This window comes from Phalacrocorax carbo, chromosome 15 (genome assembly GCF_963921805.1).
Source record: "Phalacrocorax carbo chromosome 15, bPhaCar2.1, whole genome shotgun sequence".
Lineage (NCBI taxonomy): Eukaryota > Metazoa > Chordata > Aves > Suliformes > Phalacrocoracidae > Phalacrocorax > Phalacrocorax carbo.
Window position 1 is genome coordinate 10,892,195 of NC_087527.1, and position 18,880 is coordinate 10,911,074.

Genomic DNA, 18,880 nt, shown 5'->3' on the forward strand with positions numbered 1-18,880 from the left:
GACTAGGCTGCCCAGGGTGGGAAGCAGGAGAAGCAGGAGACACATCACCCCCGAGGGAGGAGCACCCATGATGATGCGACACTTCAGGAATTGCTGCTCCCCATCCTGCCTGACCCACCAGGCTCAGCTTTGGGAATGTCCAGCTGCCTGAGCCTGACATTCAACGAGCTTCTCACTCAGGGAGTCCCAAAATGTGGGACCATCTCAGCTCCCCATTCCTTCCAGCAAGTTACCACTCAACAGCTTTTTGCCACCAACACCCGATTCATACATAAAACACTGTGCCCATGGTGAAACAGTTCATCACTTGTTCCCTTTTCACCGGACCATAAGTAACCACCACCCTGGTGGCTACAGCAAAACTGCAGCCAGGAGAAACAGAAAACCTGAAAAGCTGTAGGAAGACCATTTAAGCAAGCCCAAATGATTTCTGCAGGATTTAAAGCATCCATGGGGTCACGCCTCAAATAACATGTGCAAAGACAGCCTGCAGAGGCTTTAGAGATCTGCCCAAGGTGAAGGCAAAGCCAAACTGGGGGACAATGCCCCAAAACCAGCAGAGAGTAAAGTGAATCCCTGCAGTTTCCAGAAGCGGAGGGCAACAGTGGCATCCAGCCAGGCAGGTGGGCTCAGAGGAGCCAGGACTGAGTGGCAGCCCAAGGGCTGAACCACACACTCCGGCTGCAGGCACTGCTCTGGATCAGTGCGATCCATGGCGATGGCAAGGCAGGGATGTCCACCTGGGAACACAGACAGGGCTCAATCTCCAGCACTGTCAGTCTGCCATGTTTCACTTGCACCTGACTCAAACTGATTTTTCTTAAGGAGGGGAGTGATCCTGGAAGGGCATCAGCCACCACAACCAACAGGAGACAGGCTGCTTCCTCTGAACACCTGAAGCAATGGGGGATTGGAAGGGTTCCCCTCCACCAACACTTGCTTCAAGGGGAGGATTGTCTCACAACTGATGCAGATAACCAGAGTGAGGGTCTTCCTTTCAGATATAGCACACCCCCGTGCTTCCTTCTATTTACCTCCTGCGCTGATGGTGCAGACATTGTTTGCCTTTAGTTGCTCCCTCCTCCCCAGCCCCTCACACTGAGAGCCAGCTGCCTGTGCTCAAAAGCATCAATCCCAGCCCAGGAACAAAGCCAAAGTGCTTACAGATGCGCTCGGCATGAACCTGCCAAAGGGACTCAGCTGCAGAGATGGCTGCTTTCACCACTCTCCCTTGTCCAGGCATTGCTCCATACCAGGCAAAGCCAGAGCTATTTTTTGGGGTTGACATCAACAACCAACCCAACCTGCTCCAGAAGCTTCAGGGTCTTGGCCCTTGAACACCCAAGTAACCCTCAGGTGAGCAACCAAACACCCAAAGGGCTCCATTTACAATACAGATCCTCATACCAGAAAGATAAAAATCTATCCTATGGGGGCTTTGGTTTTGTCAAGTGTAGTGCTTAAAGATGCAAAGAAACAGTAGTGGCTTTGCAAAACGGCTAACACCTCCCCAGCCCCAATGCCACCCAGTTTGAATTACTTCAATAATTAATTACACTGGGCTGAAAATTTCTGCAGACCCCCCACCCTGCATCCCCAGATGCCCCAGAATTTTTTTTATGAGTCTATATCCCAGCATTCTGGCACAAGATGCCAACTGAGCTGAACTTAAGCGGTATTTTTAGCTCTATTACCCAGTGTGATTTCTGCAAAAGTTCAATTTTTCAGATGTTACAGTGAAAAGGGATGAAATGTAAATTGAGTCTGTTACAAGAGAAGTGTCATCTTATAGCATGCCAAAATTTCACCACTCAGGTTGAAAGTGCTGAAGTAACCATGATAACCATTTGGATGCGTATCTAGACACAGCAACCTTGATTAACGTTTACCCACATTCATGTGATTGTCAACACAAAAACAAGTTTGGAGAGTCTGAAGCATCTGTAAGCATGTGGTACAGCAGACACCAAGGCTTGCAGGTTGTTTTTTTAGTTATATGGAAGAACCAAGATACCTTGAAACCTTCATTTTACTAGAGAGAAGAACTGGTTCTCCATTTTGCAAACCGTAAGTATTGTGTGAAAAATAAAAACAGGCATGAGCATGTTGCCAGGTCCTCTTTCTCCATCTCCCCCAAATTTAGCTGAATCTGACCCACTTCCAACTTAACCGTGTTACTTTGTGCTAAGAAATAAAAGCACTGAGAAATCAAAGCAAGCCAAGGCAATGCAATATGTGGCGATAAACTACTGGTCATCAGAAGTGACACTCTCTGTACATGCAGGTGCCGCAGGCACAACCCCGAAGAGCACAACAAGGAGGGCAGATGCAAAAGTAACTACAGAGGCTGCTTTTTGCCTCCAAATTCTCATGAGTTTGTTCCTGCTGAACATGAAGCCGAATCCGTCCCACTATAAAAAGGGTCCTGTCTGCATTTATGCCCTCATGCATCCAGCACCCTGAGGTCTTTCTCCTCTCTCCTAAAAATTATTATTTTAGAGAAATAGATTCATCTCTCTGACTCTGCACTGTTTTTATTCTTAGCCCGACTAAGAAATAAGCATTAAAAAAAAAAACACCAAAAAAAATCTTTGCCTAAATCTACTGTAGCAAGGCTCTTATTTCACTTCCAGGCCAGTGTTTTCCAAAACCACTAAGTGTCAAATGCAGAAGAGAAACCGTGAGAGCACAGTGTTTTGCGACAAAACAGAGAGTGAGAGTGATGGCCCTCAGAACAGATCAGCTCCTGTGGTTAAAGCATCTACAGCATTTCCAGCTATGCAGCGCTTGCCTGAGTTGCACCCAAAAACACTGCCAGCCTCCCATGGGAGGCTACAAAAGCCATCAGCGGCACAGGGAGAGCCGCGAGAGGAACAGACAGGAAAAAAGCAGGTCATAGAAAGTTGCAAGGGGAATGCAGAAAAAGAAACAAACCCAATGAAAGCAGGGAGGAAGAGCAACAGAAGAGGAAGCGGAGATGCACAGTGGAAGTGAGCTCTTCTAGTCCTCCTTTCAGCCTCGGGAGCCACAGACCAAACCCAACCACACAGCTTTATTTTCTATGTTGAAGAAAGCCAATGCAAGCAGTCACAGTGACGTGCAGCCTCACAGAAGCGAGGGGGTGGGGTTTCTTGTTGTTTGGTGTTTTTAAGTTGTCTTTGAAATGCATGACAGTCCTAGGGAAGAAACCAGAAGGCAAAGGTGCTGCTTGCCTTAGTGCAACAAAGCTAAGACTGGCACGGAGACTGAGCACAGTCAGCAGCAATACACAACACAACATTGCCCAGGTCTCAGAGCCCTCCTCTGCGTTACAGCGCTGTGCAAAGTACTTGCTGATGCAGTCAGGATGCCCACAGCTTGGGGCGAGGCAGGGAGCCAGTACCTTTCATTGCCTGGCTGGAACTCAGAGAGCAGGGACGGCCTCCGCCGCTGCGGCTGCATGATAGACCCCGGCGGGAGGTGGGAAGCAAAATCCCTGGAATGATGCTGGTACTCCAACAGCGCGACGTCCTGCAGAAACAAACACAGAAGAGCTCGTTAGGCTGGTGGCAACTTTCAAGCAAGCAGTGAACCCCAGCAACTCAGAAGAAACCATATCAATAATCCTTCTTTGAAGCACTGGGTGCTGAACCACACAGCTCAGTGCTTCCCACCCCACTCCCCCAAATGGGTTCCCAGTAGACCCCCAGCCCTGCACCGTGTTGGGATGGTAGCTTGGCCCCTGGTCCAACCTGCCTCCAGCCCTTTACTGGGGCTTCTCACAGGCTGGCTCCCAGTCAGGGACCCCAGCAAGCTCGACCCAGCCAGCAAGCATGCATACAGGGATTTCCGGCATCCAAGCAGTCCTGATGACAACTGCAAATCTGAGAGGAAGAACAGGTAAGAAGAAAGTGAAAAGTGACAGGATACTTTCAGCTTCAATAATCCATGCGGCAGTATGAAGAAAGAAAAAGAAAATTAAAAAAAAAAAAACCAAGGAAATCACAAATGTTATCTTGAGAGTGTCCCTTTAAACACAGCTCCCCTGGGCTGAGTTCAAGGGGTTTGAAAGGACAGTTTGCTACTTATTATGTGTACGTCCCTTTTGTTCCTTGACCCTTGGAGAGTACAGTACAGTATGTTCCTGATTTTAATTAAATAAGAAGCCCTCCTGCTCTGTGCCACAGACTGATTCCAGCAGCAGTATTTTAGCAGCTACATTCAACTGCTCTTTTTTATTTGCAGATAGATACTTGACCAGAAGACTAATCACCTAATTAACCAAGACCTTCAGCAATGGCATAGAAAGCTCTACCACAGCTCTACCTGGTAACGCTGACACGTATTTATGTTAGAACCACCAATCCCACCTGGGAATCTATTTTGAACAGTTCTCAACTGGAACAAAAGTGCTCCAACTCCCTCAAAAAGAAAAAAATTCCGGGGGGGGTGGGGGGGGTGGGTGGGGGGGTGGGGGTAGGGGGTGGAAATCAATAAATCATATACCACGTGCGTGCAATTGGGGGTGTGGGCAGGGGACTCTCAGCCCTAACAGCTGCAACAGAAATTATTTCATCTGCTGTAGTGAAGACTGATGTGCTCCAGGACTAGGGAAGCTGGAGCAGTGCCCCAGGTGCACCGGAGGCAAAGAAAGGATTTGGGAGCTTAAACAGCAACAACCTGCACCTAGAGACGCCCTCTCCCAAGCTGTAAGTGACAGAGCAGCCCAGCGCTGGATGCCATGCTCTCCTCCAGCCAGCTGCAGAGTAGAAGGGAGTATCAAAGCCCAACATCTTTGGCCACCAGAGGGAAAACCAAGATGTTGGCACGGCAGCTTTCTGGAAAGCCAAGAAGAAAAGCCGAAATTGTAAGCACTTGGTGCAGGGGAGCAAAGAAAAGCAGATCCCCTACCCCACATTCAGCCTTTCTCGCACAAAAGCTGAAATGGGCAAATATCAGATGGAGAAGGAAAGGGAACGTTGTGTCTGATGTCCACCACTTCTCCTTGTGCCTAGGAAGGAATCAGGTTCATTTCTCCCTAGCATCAGGCAATAGTGCAGCGCTGCTCCTTTTCTGTTCTGATCCTGGGAAACAGCAGGAACCAGGGACCCCGGCCAGCCCCAAACTCCTGGTCTCCACCTCCAGCCTGGCCATTTCAGACCTTGGTCTCTGGGGCAAGGGGTGTCTTCAGACAGGTTCTTGTGACATACGGAGGGCATTACTGGGACAGCGCCTACTCATCCTCATGGGGATGATCTACTTCTGCTGTAAATCCAGGGATTAAGGGAGGATGCTACCCTGTGATGCTGCTTTTTCTTCATCCACACAGGAGGCCCTGGGGGGCTGCGGGACAGAATACACTATGGGTCCAACCACAGACAGGACAAACTCAGACATCTGAAGTGAAGGAGCCCCTTAGCTCTTACAGCCCCAGCCAAAGCAGAATCGCTGCCTACGACAAGCTTCCCCACAATTGCACTCGTCCTGGTTTTAACTAAAAAGAACGATGCAGCTCCTGACATCCACCTACAAAACAAATACACCATGTCTGGGAAGACCCATCAATAGGCCCACATGCAGGACCATCACCTTCTGTGGGCATATAAACAAGAATTACCCATTTGGGAGGCTTGAAGACTGTGCCCTTAAGAAGAAAAAAAAAAAAAAGGCTCTTGCATATCCTGAGAACCATCTGTTTTTCCTTTTCCCCCTGCCCACACTCAGCTGAGCTTTGCCTTTTCCTTCTCTAACCCCCATCGGAAAATGGCTGGTGGAGCTCAGAGCTTGGTAGCATGGCCTGAAGTGACAGGGAGGCTTATTGCATGCAGCTGGGATGGCAGACATCCCTCTCCGGCTTCCCTGCCTAGGGCAAGGCTGGCGAGTACCAGCTCCTGCTTCTCCAGACATTGCCCAACTCACTCTCTCACCTGCTCCACTTCGCTCACATCAGCGTTCGGTCTTACCAGAAGAAAACATAACCTAAAAATAAGTGAGGAGTATTAAAATTGACAAATTTCTGTTCCCTGTGATGAACCGTCAAAGGAACCACAGGAGAGCTGGCAGGACATAGGTGGATTGATTGCCCAGAAAGTTACTACAGTAAATTGCCCTGTGACCTATGACTGTTTTTCAAAATGCAAATGCCAGTAAGGTTTATGAGCTGCCTTCAGAAGAGGCTTCAATTTTGTTTAGCAGTGTTTTAAAGATGTATACTGGGAGGCACCTTGCTGCGAGTGCCGCTGTGCGTTCCACACACAGGCAGAGCTGAGAGCAGTGTCCCGCAGGGCAGGCACCACGCGAATTCCCCACCATCGGAGCACGCATCACAAGTGTGATTTAGTCCCCATCCTGACCTAAAATTTCTAGTGCAACCTTGACACCTGCTCAAGGGCAGCTACAAAGACACCTGAAATAAAACTACTAAAAAACGTCTGCAGCCCCAAGCCACATGTTGCTCTATTTCGTCTCCATTGCTTTGCTGGATTTTGCTCAATTCTACTTTTTGCTCATCTTCTCCCTCTTCCTCTCTTTGCATCTCCTCTTGCCCTCTGCAAACCTTCCTCCCACACACACCCCCAAACCTGTTGATATGTCAGAGCACCTTCTCCAGTGCCCTCAATTCTCCCATTGCTTCTGGTCTGGACTTTGTTCCTTTCACACCAGCCTTCCCGTTGTTCCTGTGGCTCAGGTGCTCCCACACAGATGTCCTTTTGCAGAATTTCATAAACTCAGTAAATGTCATGACTTAGAAATTAAGGAAGCAGAAAGACCATGGGTAGTCAGGGGCTCTGGCACATCAGCAGATTTGGTGGGTGATGGGGGGAGGGTTTGCAGAGGGCAGGAACAGATGCAAAGAGAAGATGAGCAAGAAGTAGAATGGAGCACCTTTTCCACTTTCTGTTCATAGAAATTAAGCTTCTTTACTCAGGCAAAGAAGGGGAAATATTTCCAAAACAAAAGCAAAGCAACCAAAATCACTTTTGGAAGTCTCAATGTCAAGACCTGATTCTCCTGATAAAACATCAGTTTCCCAAATTATAACCCTGGGTGAAAGAAACTGTGTCCCCTCCAACCATGCAGAGAGAGTACAAACAGGCCAGAGTCTCCTCTCTCTAGACTGCGCCGTCTAGAGCTGTAAACAGTTTGCGAACCAGCTGGGCGATGCTGCGGCTGCGCAGTCACGGTCAGGGTTACACCCTCCTGTCCCACACACACCTCTCTGGCAGCGGCTCTCCGCCAGCCATGAGAACAGAGCTTTATCAGGCTAGTCCCTGGGGCATCCATCCTCTCCGACAGAAGCAAATCCACATGACACCATGGGAAAAGCCTCGTAAGCAGTCAGAAACCTTGTCTGAACTGGGGAGATAGGGCCCAGGCACAGCCAGCACAGAGGTCCCCCAAAAAATCCTTCACCATGGAACACTGGTGGATGATCCCACCCTCCAGCACAGACATTAGTCCCCAGCATCCCCCGGCAGCTCCGCAGCACAACCCTGCTATGCACATCCTTGTTCTGGTGCCTCCTGTGACAACCAACCTACTGATGCCCAAGGTCAGCAGCAGGCCCAGGTCAGAAGCAGACTTGGTAAATTCTGGAAGTCACCCAGTCAGGAGAGGAAGGTTGGATCCCTGTTTCTGGGAGCAGTTTGACATCCAGGTGCAGTGAAGAGGCTGGGTTGTCTCCATCTTCCAGACCCAGAACTGCACTGCTGTCTTTGTCCTTCACGTGCCACCTGGTATTACACCATCCTGGGTAGCTGCCCTGGCCCAGACCATCGGCCTTGCATGCAAGAAACAGATACTTCAAAACCAGCAAGCCACAGCTCCAAAGCTTAGGGTGAAGCCAGCTAACTGAAATTGGCAAAACAAGGATTCCCTCTCCCTTACATCAAACACGTTTCAGTCGAAGCCTGACACGGTTGATACTGAAGACAGACCTCATGACCGCTGCCTGCCGCAGCAACTGGTGGGGAAGGGTCTTGCAGGGAACACGATTGAAATGCAGCCGCTCTCTGCCTACACAACACCAGAAACCCACCCTGATGAGAGCCGACTCCAGCGTGTCCTGAGCAGCTCCTGGCCCCACATCACAAGAAGCCACTGGCTGTGCTGAGCCAGCTCTAGCAGCATCACCGAAGATGGACAGACACTGAGTGTGCCTACAGTGCCATAAATCACCCTGGCAGAGCAATTCAGCACAAAGCCAACATTTAGATAAATAAAATGCTAAAGAGCCAAAAGCAGCCTCATTAAAATATACTTTTTCATGCAGCAGGCTGAAGAGGTACTTGGGCCCAGCCAGAGGTACTGAAAGCATCCTTCGCTGCCAGCAAGGAAGGCTGGACGCATCCACGCTGCCCCTGCCTGGGGGTGCTGGGAGGGGGAGCCAGTGAAAGCACTCCCAAAGTCTTTTTGTGTTATTACTTGATTTGAGAGCACTGAGAGCACCATTTCTCTCCCCTTCCTGGAAAATCCTCTGACCCTACATAACCTGAACCTATCAGGCTCATTTAGATACACTAATCAAACTGTCTAAAGCCAGGAGACTGCAGTATTACAGAAGAGCCCTCAGCAGCACAGAGACAGCCCCGTGGAAGGGGGGGGAAGGGAAAGAAAAAAAGAAGGTTTTTCCCCCCTCCCCTTTTTTGAATTTTTTAAAGCTTTCAGCCTGCTGCCTTACCTACCACAATATCTCCACTGAAATCTCCTGTGCTTCCCCCTGACCTCAGGATAACCCACACACTAAACTAATAACTGCACGCAGCCGTGCAGCCTTTCTGCCTCTCTCGCTTTCTGTTTTGAACGCGTGCACTTGCTGGTGCGCTTCATTTCTCCTTCCCCTGCTTGCAGCTGCCCTAGTCTGGGTTGCCTGATCGCCAACGAGGAGGAAGAAAGGGGGGTTTGAAAGTGATGCTGGAAGCACCCCCAGGCGCTGACCTGCAGCACACAGGGCCAGACAATGCTGCGCCACGGCCAACGGCAGCTCTGAGCTGCCCTCCCAGCTCTGGTGTAGAGCACATCCGTATGGACGAGGCATCTACCAACTGCTCCATCCAGACAGCATTCCCACGGCTGCAAGAATTAGCTCCTGAGGAGAAGACCCCAGAGACACGAGGCCTGCAGAAAGGAAGCCTGGAGCTGCTCTTGCAACAGAAAGGCAAACTGCTCCTCCTCTCTTCCTCCCACCAGCAGAAAAACAAGTGCGAACACCCAGTGCTTCTGCCTTCCTTAGAAAACAGCTCTGGAGCAAACCCGTGGAGACCTAGAGCACAGCCGGATGAGCACCTGCAGCACAGCTTGAGCAGCCCGAAGCATCAGATCCATCCCCTGCCGCTTACCACGTCTTCAGCAGAGAAAGCAACCAGGAGCTCCCCACCGAGTTTCGGTGCAAAGACAGCTTCGCTTAAAAACCACCGGCTCTTGTTTTGCTGTGACGCCAAGGAGGAGCACTCCCGGGGTCAGTCACCACATCCGCCAGCTGAGCCGGCTCCCCGGCGGAGGGTGGCACTTGCGCCAGCAGCTGCCTCTAATCACAGCACCTCACCTGCGGAGCTCCCCAGGCGCAGGAGCCCATGCCCAGCTATGAGCCACTGCCCCACACTGTTCTGTCACCTTTTGCAGGCAGGCAAACAGGCCAGGCCACTGCACACACTCATTGAACAGCAAATCCCAGCTCCTCACCACCTCCACCAAGGATTAGGTCGTGGGCTGCTCGTTATGAGCTCGCCCAGCGTAGTATAGTGAGTAATTTTTATTTCTTAACGACGTGCTATTTCTGCTGAAGCACTCCCAAGCGTTTAGCCTAAACGAGGCCGATTAATAATGGCATGGTCCAAATAGTGAGCAAAAAACAACGCCAAAGCATCCCTATTTATTTCACTATTTATAAATTGTCCCTTATGTAATTTCAGGAGAGGATGCCTGACCTGTTCCTGCCGCTCATGAGCGGCACGCGTGCCGTTCCGAGAATTCCTTTTAACCGCAGGGGAACTGATGGGTGAGGGCAGCAGGGCTGGTGCCTCCACAAACTGTGGCACTGGTGGCACACAGAGCCAGAGCTGGGCACTTTGCTGTTCCCACCCTGGCAGGTCCCACACCCCTCTCATCCCAACATCATCCCGCTGGCTCTAGGGCATCTGGGGACCTTGCTCCACCCTACACCTCACCTTCCTCCTCTGTATCCTGGTTTCCACTGGTGTTTCCTGAGAGGAGAGGTGAGAGCAGCTGCAGAAAGCACTGCCCAGAGCAGGGCCTGCACCAGCCACATGCTCCATCCCTCTCCTCCTCCTGCTGCTTTTCTGCTGGCATTCCCCCAAATCAGAGCGCGCCCCGAGCCTCTGATGCCCAGAGCTATTCCCTATACAACAAGGATGGCCAGAGGGGACACACAAGTCAGAGTGGCCCAACACGGTGGCCAAGACTTGACCGCACAGCCTCAGACCGCAAAGCCACCCCACCCCACCAGGAAGCATATGGCAGGTTGAGCTTCCCACACCCCCAGGAGCATGCAGCCAGCACAGAGCAGCAAGGGCCTCGGACCATCCGGCAATTAATTTGTGCAGTAAGCTGCTGCTTGAGCCCCTTGATGCAACCCTGGCTGCAGCAGGGGGCTGGGCTAGCAATCGGTACCACCTGCAAGCCAGGCAGACCAGCTCTGCACTCCAAGGTGGGGCGGCCAAAGCAGCACAGCCACTGCTCCAGTGGCTTTGCCAGAGACAAGGGATACTGCCCACCCCCTACCTCTGTACACCCTGAACATTGCAAAAAAAGTTGCTTTAAATCTCTTTCTGCCAGCAGCAAGTGTGACCTATTTTAGCAATAAAAGGAAAAGCTCTCTGGTGCCTGGATACCCCTTGGCACCGGCAGCGCAGCAGCTGCTCATCAGACCGAGAAATGTACTTTTTAGCCTTTGCCTGGAGAAAGTCATTTTTCCCAAAGCCGATTCAGGTAAGAGGAAGGGGGAAGATTTGGGAGGAACCAGGGTGGTCACAGAGCCATTGCTGCATGAGGTCCAGACACAGCATGGCCTGCGAGGGGACCAGCGTGGCATACAGCCCATCGCCCTCAGCCTCCCCAGCAAAAAGCCATCCTCTGCTGCTGAAAACCTCCACTGAACTGCAGAGGACGTGGTTATTGATCAAAACAGGTTGTCCACAAGTACACTGCTGTCTGCCCAACTTCCTCCTCAAAATCCTGGGAGGAGCTCACTGCAGGTTTAAGACAAAAAAAAAAAACAAACCAACCTTAAACCAAACAACAACTCCTCCACAATCAGCTCTACTGTTGGAGATAAGGTCAGTAATAAAAACCTGGCTGAATACACGCATTTTTATCTTGCCTACAGGGATGCAACATGTGCTGAAAAGACAAATGCCCTTATTGTTCCAACACAGTCTCATTGCCATCCATCTCTCAGAAGCTGCTGACTTGGCCTTTTGTTTTAGGAGGTGACCACACTGCGCGTGGCCCCTTCTTGGAAGGCATTGATTTCTGCTGCCATCCTTGCACTGAGGCCACGTCTGCTGCCAGCACCATTAGTGTCTGTACCAGCTGCACAGTAATGCATCCTTCCCGATACGCTCTCCCCCTCCCTCCTCTCCAAACTGGGCTGTCAGCAGCATTTAGCTGCCCATCTGAATATGCCATTCACGGAGAAGTCACATCTCGGTGTGGGCAGCTCTCAGCTGTTGCGGCTTCCCAGTCATCTGACCAGTGCCTGGCGCTGGAGCCAGCTGCCAGCCCTCTCCCCAGCAGCCAGAGGTGCCCGCAGAGCAGCAGCACATCCATTACAGTGCTGCTTTTGAGTCTCTCTCCATCACAAGACTTTTGTCCCAGTCACATCCAGGCGCCTTTGAGCCAGGAATGACCCGTCTGCCCATCCTCCATTCCCCACACCTGCTGCTCTGCTTCCTGAAGCCATCTGTGCCCCCGAACACCCACGCGGGGTGAGCAGCTCTCTTCGCACAACAAACCCAAAGCTTCCACCTTAAAAGCACCAGGTCATTTTGTTCATCATCACATCTCTTCTGCAGAGTAGTCCCCCACCATCTCCCACCACACATCCTCCCACACAATACCCATAACCTATCTGCAGGTCCATGCAGGACCCTTTTGTCTTTCCACGTCACCCACTCAGCGCTCTCCTACACTTCCTTACACCTCCACAGCAAATCCTTCAGGTCAAAAAACCTGATTTGCCCAGTATTTTCAACAAACGTGGTGAAAGTGACAGTGTCTTGCTGAGGTGTCTCCAGGGGCTGGTGGGGCAACGCAGGCAGTCGGACTGGGAGTGCAGGCAAAGGCTTTACATCTCCAAAAGTGGCCTTAGCGAGTCTCTACCTTTGCCAAACCACATACACAGCCAACGTTTTTTTCTTCCGCTGTGGATTTACAATCTTGACATCAACCAAAAGCAAAGCATCGCCCTTTATGTGAAGTCATGCCCAAAAAGCAGATTAGGGAGCAACCCTAGTTTACAGTAGCTTGAAGAAAAAGAACTGTTTTGGATAAAGGCTGTATCCTAGGGAAAATGAGCTTTAAATACAAACTGCTGTAAGCCAACTCCTCCTTCCTGTCAATGGTAGAGACCCCCCAGGGCAGGGAATTAGGTGTCCTGTTCCTTCACCTCCATGCTCTCCCAGTCCCACAGCAAAAAGACAATTTCCCCAAAACCACTGCTGAGCTGCTCAGAGCTCATGCAATCCTTCTCTGGCAACCTCAAGATGCTTCAAGAGAGATCGTGCTGAGTTCTCATGACAGACCTGATCTGAGCCAGTATTTCCAAGGTATGTTTTTGATTTCCAAGTCATTCCTTAAAACATTAGCTGGAGCCCAGCAGGCAGAATTCAGGATGCAAATCTCTGGCACAAACCGCCCCTCGCTCAGCTGCGCAGCTGGTAGCAGGAGGCTTTTCTTTGCGCTCGGAGGTGGTTGGAGAAGGCTCTTCGCAGCCTCAGGGATTTTAGCATTTGGCACCATAAACTCTTCCGTTCTGCAAGTTCCTGGAGCACCGACACAGACTGGCATTTTGCTTCCAGCAGACAAAAGTGTGAATAACTACTCCAAGGAAAACCAACACAGCGGCAAAGGCGCCTCACATACGTAATGCAAAATACGCTGCCTCTCTGCAGGCTTACCTGGCATCGCCTTGCCACGCCGATCATGTCACTGCGGAGAAGAACTAGCTCCTGCAATCTCAGGAGCTTGCATCTCCTTACACCACCTTCTGCAGCAGGATGCTGGGTTTAACTCACCGTGCTCAAACTGCTGGGAGGAGGGAGGAGGAGTCTGGGCACGGAAGGCACTCCATTCCCCCCAGGCCACCGTTTGGCTAGGACACCAAATCAACACACAAGTTTGCACCAACCTCTTGTTTCTTGTTCAGCAGACAAGGAAGTATTTATCATGGGCCAAGAAAATCAAGCAATCTGCCTGGGATGCTCCTGCACAAGTGCTGTTTTGCAAACGGGGAGTTTAATAAAGGAACCAGGGAGGTGCTCCCAGACAGGAGAGGTGGCACAGGAACGGGCATGAAGGTCCCAAAGCTGGAGCAGAGGGCTTACGCTCACTTTGCCACCTTAGCTGAGCGGCACGCGAGGAACAAGATCAAACAGCACACAGGAGGTGTGCTGAGCACCTCTTGTTTTGTGGGAAGGGGATGGTGCTCCCCCCGATGGGGGTTCAAGTGACAAAGGAGTGCCAATTTCATTTGCATGTGCACACACCCCAGTCCTACCAATACCGAAACCTGTTTGATCTCTCTCACAGGTAAAGCGCTAAAAGGACTACAAAAGCAGACGCTGTTTTGGCACAGAGGCTGCTGCACAAGGACACTTTGCGTGCCCTGACCCCCAGCATCTCCTGCAGCCAGTACCACTCTCCTGGTAACCCCAGCTGTATCCAATGCCACGATTCCTGTGGCACTGAAATGTCAGGGCCCTGACAGAAGGATGACTGGTAAGGAGGGCACAGCAAGAAACTGGATCCACAGGGGAGGAAGAGAGGGGAATCCTTCTGTCCACAGGGAATACTGATCACAAAGATGCTTTAAAAGGAAGGGCCTTACACTACACAGGGAAATTGATCTGTTGACAGAAACTATCTGCAGGTTGCTTAAAAATTAGTATCCTTCATAGAAAAGTTTCCTTTGAGAGAGCGTGAACTTTGGACACATTAGAAGATGAAGAATCTAATGTGGTTTTTCCACCTTTAGCTAAAGGTCACGGAGCATTCAAACAATTCCTCCATTCCAAAGCTGAACATGGCAGAAGTCAACTAAGTACCCCAACATTACAGCTAATTAATATGGAAAACAAAAACATTTCCCCTTGTGGTTTGGCCAAGAACGACACAGTGCTCTGAAGAAGAAAGTGCTGATTATTAGTGATTTTAGTTTTATCTAAAGAAAGTCAAACAAATGAGAACCTTTCCACTAAGCTTCCTCCTTCTTCCCTTTAAAAACATGCACATTTGTCAGAGTTCTCCTTATAAGTAGTCTTTTAGTAAGATGGAATTAAGTCTAGGGTCATTACAAAATACTGCATTTTCACATCCAGCCTACCTGACAGCTGTCGGGACCAGATGCTTCTCAGTGAGGAAGAAGAGGAGGAAGAGGACACCCCAATATAGATGGGGACCAACCTACCCAGTGGAAGAGCCTGATCACTGCAGAGCTCAGTCTGGATCAGACCCACGGGTTCACAGCCCTGCCCAAAGCTGGCACCTCAGAGTGAAACTAGCCAACAAACATCCTCACTCGACCGGTACTCGATCTCCTCCACCAGCTCCACACTCACCCGCAACTCCTACAACATGCTGCTGGGAGATACTGCCCGTAAGTACAAAGCATATTTCCGTTTGTTCACTTAAAACACTTCTTTTTCCGCATTTTGTTGGATACTCCCTCAGGTTTTATATGATGGGAGAATAAAAATGCCCAAGTCTGCTTCCACTGCCTTCTGCCCCTTCACAACATCCCCTCTCACTTGCCTCATCTGTGAAATCAAACAGCTGCAATCCTTTAAATCACTTTTCATAAAGTGTCTCCAAGCCTAAAATAATGTCACGGCTCATTTCTGAGCTCAGTATTCCTGCCGCGCCGCATTTCCCTGGGTGCGACCGTCACAGTTGGACTGTGATTATTTATTTATGTTATAATAGCATCTGCAGCCCTGCTGTGCTCAGCCCAGGAGGTGACCTAGGGCGTTTCCACCACCAGGATAAGGATCCCCGGGCTGACAAATTCCCAGTTCTTGGGAAAGGATGTCATGGAATGCAGCAAACCAGAAGCAAAATCTAATTAGATGCAAGACATGCTAGTGTCGGGTTGGTTTTGGCCTCTCTTGTTTTCTTCCAAACAAGCTCTCACTGTGCAAACACACCCCATGACAAAACTGACCTGGCCAAGACATGCAAGCAAATACCGCTGACTTTTAATATTAAACAGCACAGCAACTTCAAAGCAACTGGGCTCTCCTCTCCCAAGCAATCCCACCAGAGATCAGCTCCAGCCCCAGAGCCATGGCCAGGTTCCAGCTCACGGCACCGCCAAGCAAGAGACACGTGTTTGCAAACAGCTGAGAGTGGCAGGGCAGATCATGCAGGGACACGCTTGAAGGAACGCTCTGCCTACCCTCTCGAGGAGAGGCAGGGTGCGTTTGGTTTGCGTGAGACAGGCACACTTCTGCCCAGAGGAGCCTTTTGGCTTTCCATCCAAAAAACCTCAGCTCGGACCTCTCCTGCGTCCAGGAACCTAAAAGGCATCACATAACTTCGGAAGATTACATGCGGCTGTAAAAATAGCTTCTAGAAGCGAACGCCAGCAGCTTCATCCAACATTAATACGATAGAATAAAAACAGCATTCACTCTAGCCAGCGAGCAAGGCAGGTTGGAGAAACCCAGAGCTCTGTCCGACTTGCAAACAACTGCTCCACTCAGTTCGTTCTGCTGCTGCAGCACTACAGGGAAGCAATTGGGGTTTGCAGGAGACAGGGACTCAGCCGAGGCTAGGAGCCTTTCACACTCTTCTAAAATCTGTGTCCACATTGGGTATTGAGGTTTCTTTGGTTTGTTTTTAAACCACGGCTTTGCAACAACTGCAGGTCTTGCTCACCTGGTCACATCCTCCTCCTGCTCAGGTTTCTGATACAAAGGGAACTGGGATTTTCTTTTAGAGACAAATACTCTCATTCTATCCCACCTCCCAAATAAACATGCTTGCACCAATGGAAGCAAAACTCCCATAATCCAACCAGGTCAGCGTGCCTCATACCCTGGATGAAAAGCTTCTTTGTGCAGAAGCACGCAGGCCCCGAGCAATCTAGATGAGCCAGCTAACGCAGCCAAAAGCTCATCCTGAGCCCTCCTTAACATTTCTATTTCAGAGCCTTTCCAAACTCCACCTCTGCTCCCCAGGCTGCTCCCAGCAAAGAGGGCAGATGAGGGAATTTCACCCCTTACACTGACACTTTGTGGGCTCCAGGCTTTCAAGTCAAACCCTAAAATCTTCACAGCAGGAATTTTACTGTTCAATAGACATCACTGTCAGAAACATAACCCCGAGATAAGGTCTCCTCACTAACTCATGTTACAAGCACTTTCCTGGCTGCGGCCACCTCGCTGTAACACACCAAGAAGCGGCTCCAAACAGCAGCCTTACCAGCGTGTGCCACACTCCAGCACCTAATAAGATTCATTTAAGCAGCTTGAGCTGACTAAAGCTGTTCCACTAAGCAGAGTTTTTTCCGTTAAGGGCTTAAACCTAAAACATCCAACCATCCAGGATGAGCAAGCACAGACGTGAGTGACATGGCACAGAAAGGAGAGGCCGAATCTGGGTTAATTAACCTGTGCAAGCTCCAGTGCATTCAACAAAACACAGCCAACAAATAAATCACCACCAGCTTACGCTTTGATCCAAGAGGAGACAAGGCTACAGGTCAAAGGTAAGAGGGGAAAAGAGTGGGGAAAGATAAAACAGAAAAAAATCAGCATCTCAGTTTTCTTGTCGCTCCCCAGGAGTGCCACCGCCAGCCAGGAACGCCACGTAGAGGGGGCAGGTCTCCTGACTGAAGGGCAGGTGGCAGGTTCACCCCCGGCAGTCTGCCTGGAAATCACGTGAGCTCTCCCATGGGTGTGAGGAGCAAGGACGGGGCTCGCTGGGAAGCAGTAAGCCCACACACAAGAGCATGTTCGTTCCCTTGTGATTCAGCGCCAAGGAAAGGCCAGGCTGAAGAGGCCACATGCTCGTGCCCCACACATACGGGCAAGCTTCCCCTCTCCCCAAGCTGGTTGCTGCATCCAACTGAGGGTGCTCTTGCCAGGAAGACAGACAGACTTGGGTGCTCAGAAGTGATGAGTCAGAGCCCATGAGCATCGCCATGGCAAGAACCAGGAAGAGGCTGGAAAGGGTGAGAAAAGCTGAAAGCACCATATGGAGAAACAAAAGAGGATCCCACGAAGGAGGAATGATGAAATCCTATACCACAGGCACGGAAACAGTCTGATTTCTCTGTAACAGCCACATCCGAGACCAGCGCAGCTGAACCGCTGCCCCAGCGATGGGGACGCGCCATGCAGCTCCTACCCTGCGAGCGGGTAGGGAAGGAAAGCCTCTTGCCTTACCGCATGTGGTCGAGCAATCTGAACCGGATAGGACATGGCATGCGGGGGGTAGCGGGGCTCAGCAGCACGCCAGCTCTGCGTCACGGGCTGTGTAGATCCAGACATGTCGAAAGAGCAGGCGCGACGGTCGCTGCTTCCAAATCACCGACGAAGGATTAGGAGAGCTGAGAGCTCCTCTTCATCATGTGTGTGTTTTCCACGTCACGCAACAACTGAAAGCAAATGGGAAAGTAGCAGGTTAAAATTCAGTCAACCACAGTCCCACGAGACAACCAAACATCAAGCTTTGGGGAATCACCAGCACCTGACTGCCCTCACAATTCTCCAGCAGCCCAGTTTTCCGCTTGGCAAACGCTACTGCCGAGTTTTTTGCTGTGGATTACTCCTACCACAGGGAAGTCCAAATATAAGATTATCCCAAATCCACCCCAACTGACTGCCCCAGAAAGCCTTCCCCCAGCACCAGCAGCACCAGGCCTGCAAACGGGCGGCAATTCATTTGGGCGCTGTAGATCCATGTCTCCAAGTCTCCTAAAGATGGATTTTATTTTTTTTTTTGAGGGTGACTTAATTCGCAAAAACACAAGCTAGGGTTTTAGCACTTCAACACAAAGTCCAAAGGCACCAGGTCCCAGCGGGTCTCAGCCCGTCTCTGTCCCCATCCATGCTTTCACACATCCAAATGCTTCTATCCGCCCCCTCCTTTCTGAACCGTGGCAATTTTCAGCCACCTGAGAAAAGCCCTGATCTACGCAAGGAGGGGCACCAGGCATCAGCCTCCCCAGCAGCCCTCTCCATCCACAGGGCTACAGTGAAACGCAAGATTAAAGCATGTCACATGCCTCCAGTGCCACGTAAATATTAGATCAACCTTTTTGATCAGGATCAAGAGCCAGAGAAGACACCATGGCCCTGAGGGTATTTTCACAAACACCCTTGCCACCCACACGTTCAATGCTTCACCACATGTCGCAATTCCTTTTGCAGCTGTAACAAAGTCAGGAAAACCAACAAAATGGGAGATTTACAAGTTGCTGATTTTTATAGATACTTCACGTAGTTTATTTGGAGTGAATTTTAAGCCTCCTGTTTTTTGTCTGGATTTCAATGAAAAAGTAACAAATGCCTAAATGCTGCCCTTCATCGCTACCAGTTTAAGAGGCATTAACCATTATTCTCATATTAATGGTTAATAAATTCCCACGGCTGCCGGGGCTCAGATGATGCTTCCCCAAGACCAACCCTGGGCATGCGATCTGCATCCTCCTGACTTCTCC

At 50.4% G+C, this 18,880-nt stretch overlaps 1 protein-coding gene across 13 annotated transcripts in view; it reads right to left on the reverse strand.

The window, feature by feature from the left end:
* The window catches only part of NCOR2 (nuclear receptor corepressor 2), a 257,110-nt gene that overhangs the window by 162,502 nt on the left and 75,728 nt on the right, over positions 1 to 18,880 (reverse strand). For all 13 annotated transcript variants that reach the window (XM_064466324.1, XM_064466335.1, XM_064466326.1 and 10 more), the window contains exons 2-3: positions 17,604 to 17,815; positions 3,383 to 3,510 (exon numbers count right to left, since the gene is read on the reverse strand). In XM_064466324.1, the coding sequence (XP_064322394.1) occupies positions 3,383 to 3,510; positions 17,604 to 17,708 (233 nt within the window). In that variant the 5' untranslated portion in view covers positions 17,709 to 17,815. The remainder of the gene's footprint in view (positions 1 to 3,382; positions 3,511 to 17,603; positions 17,816 to 18,880) is intronic.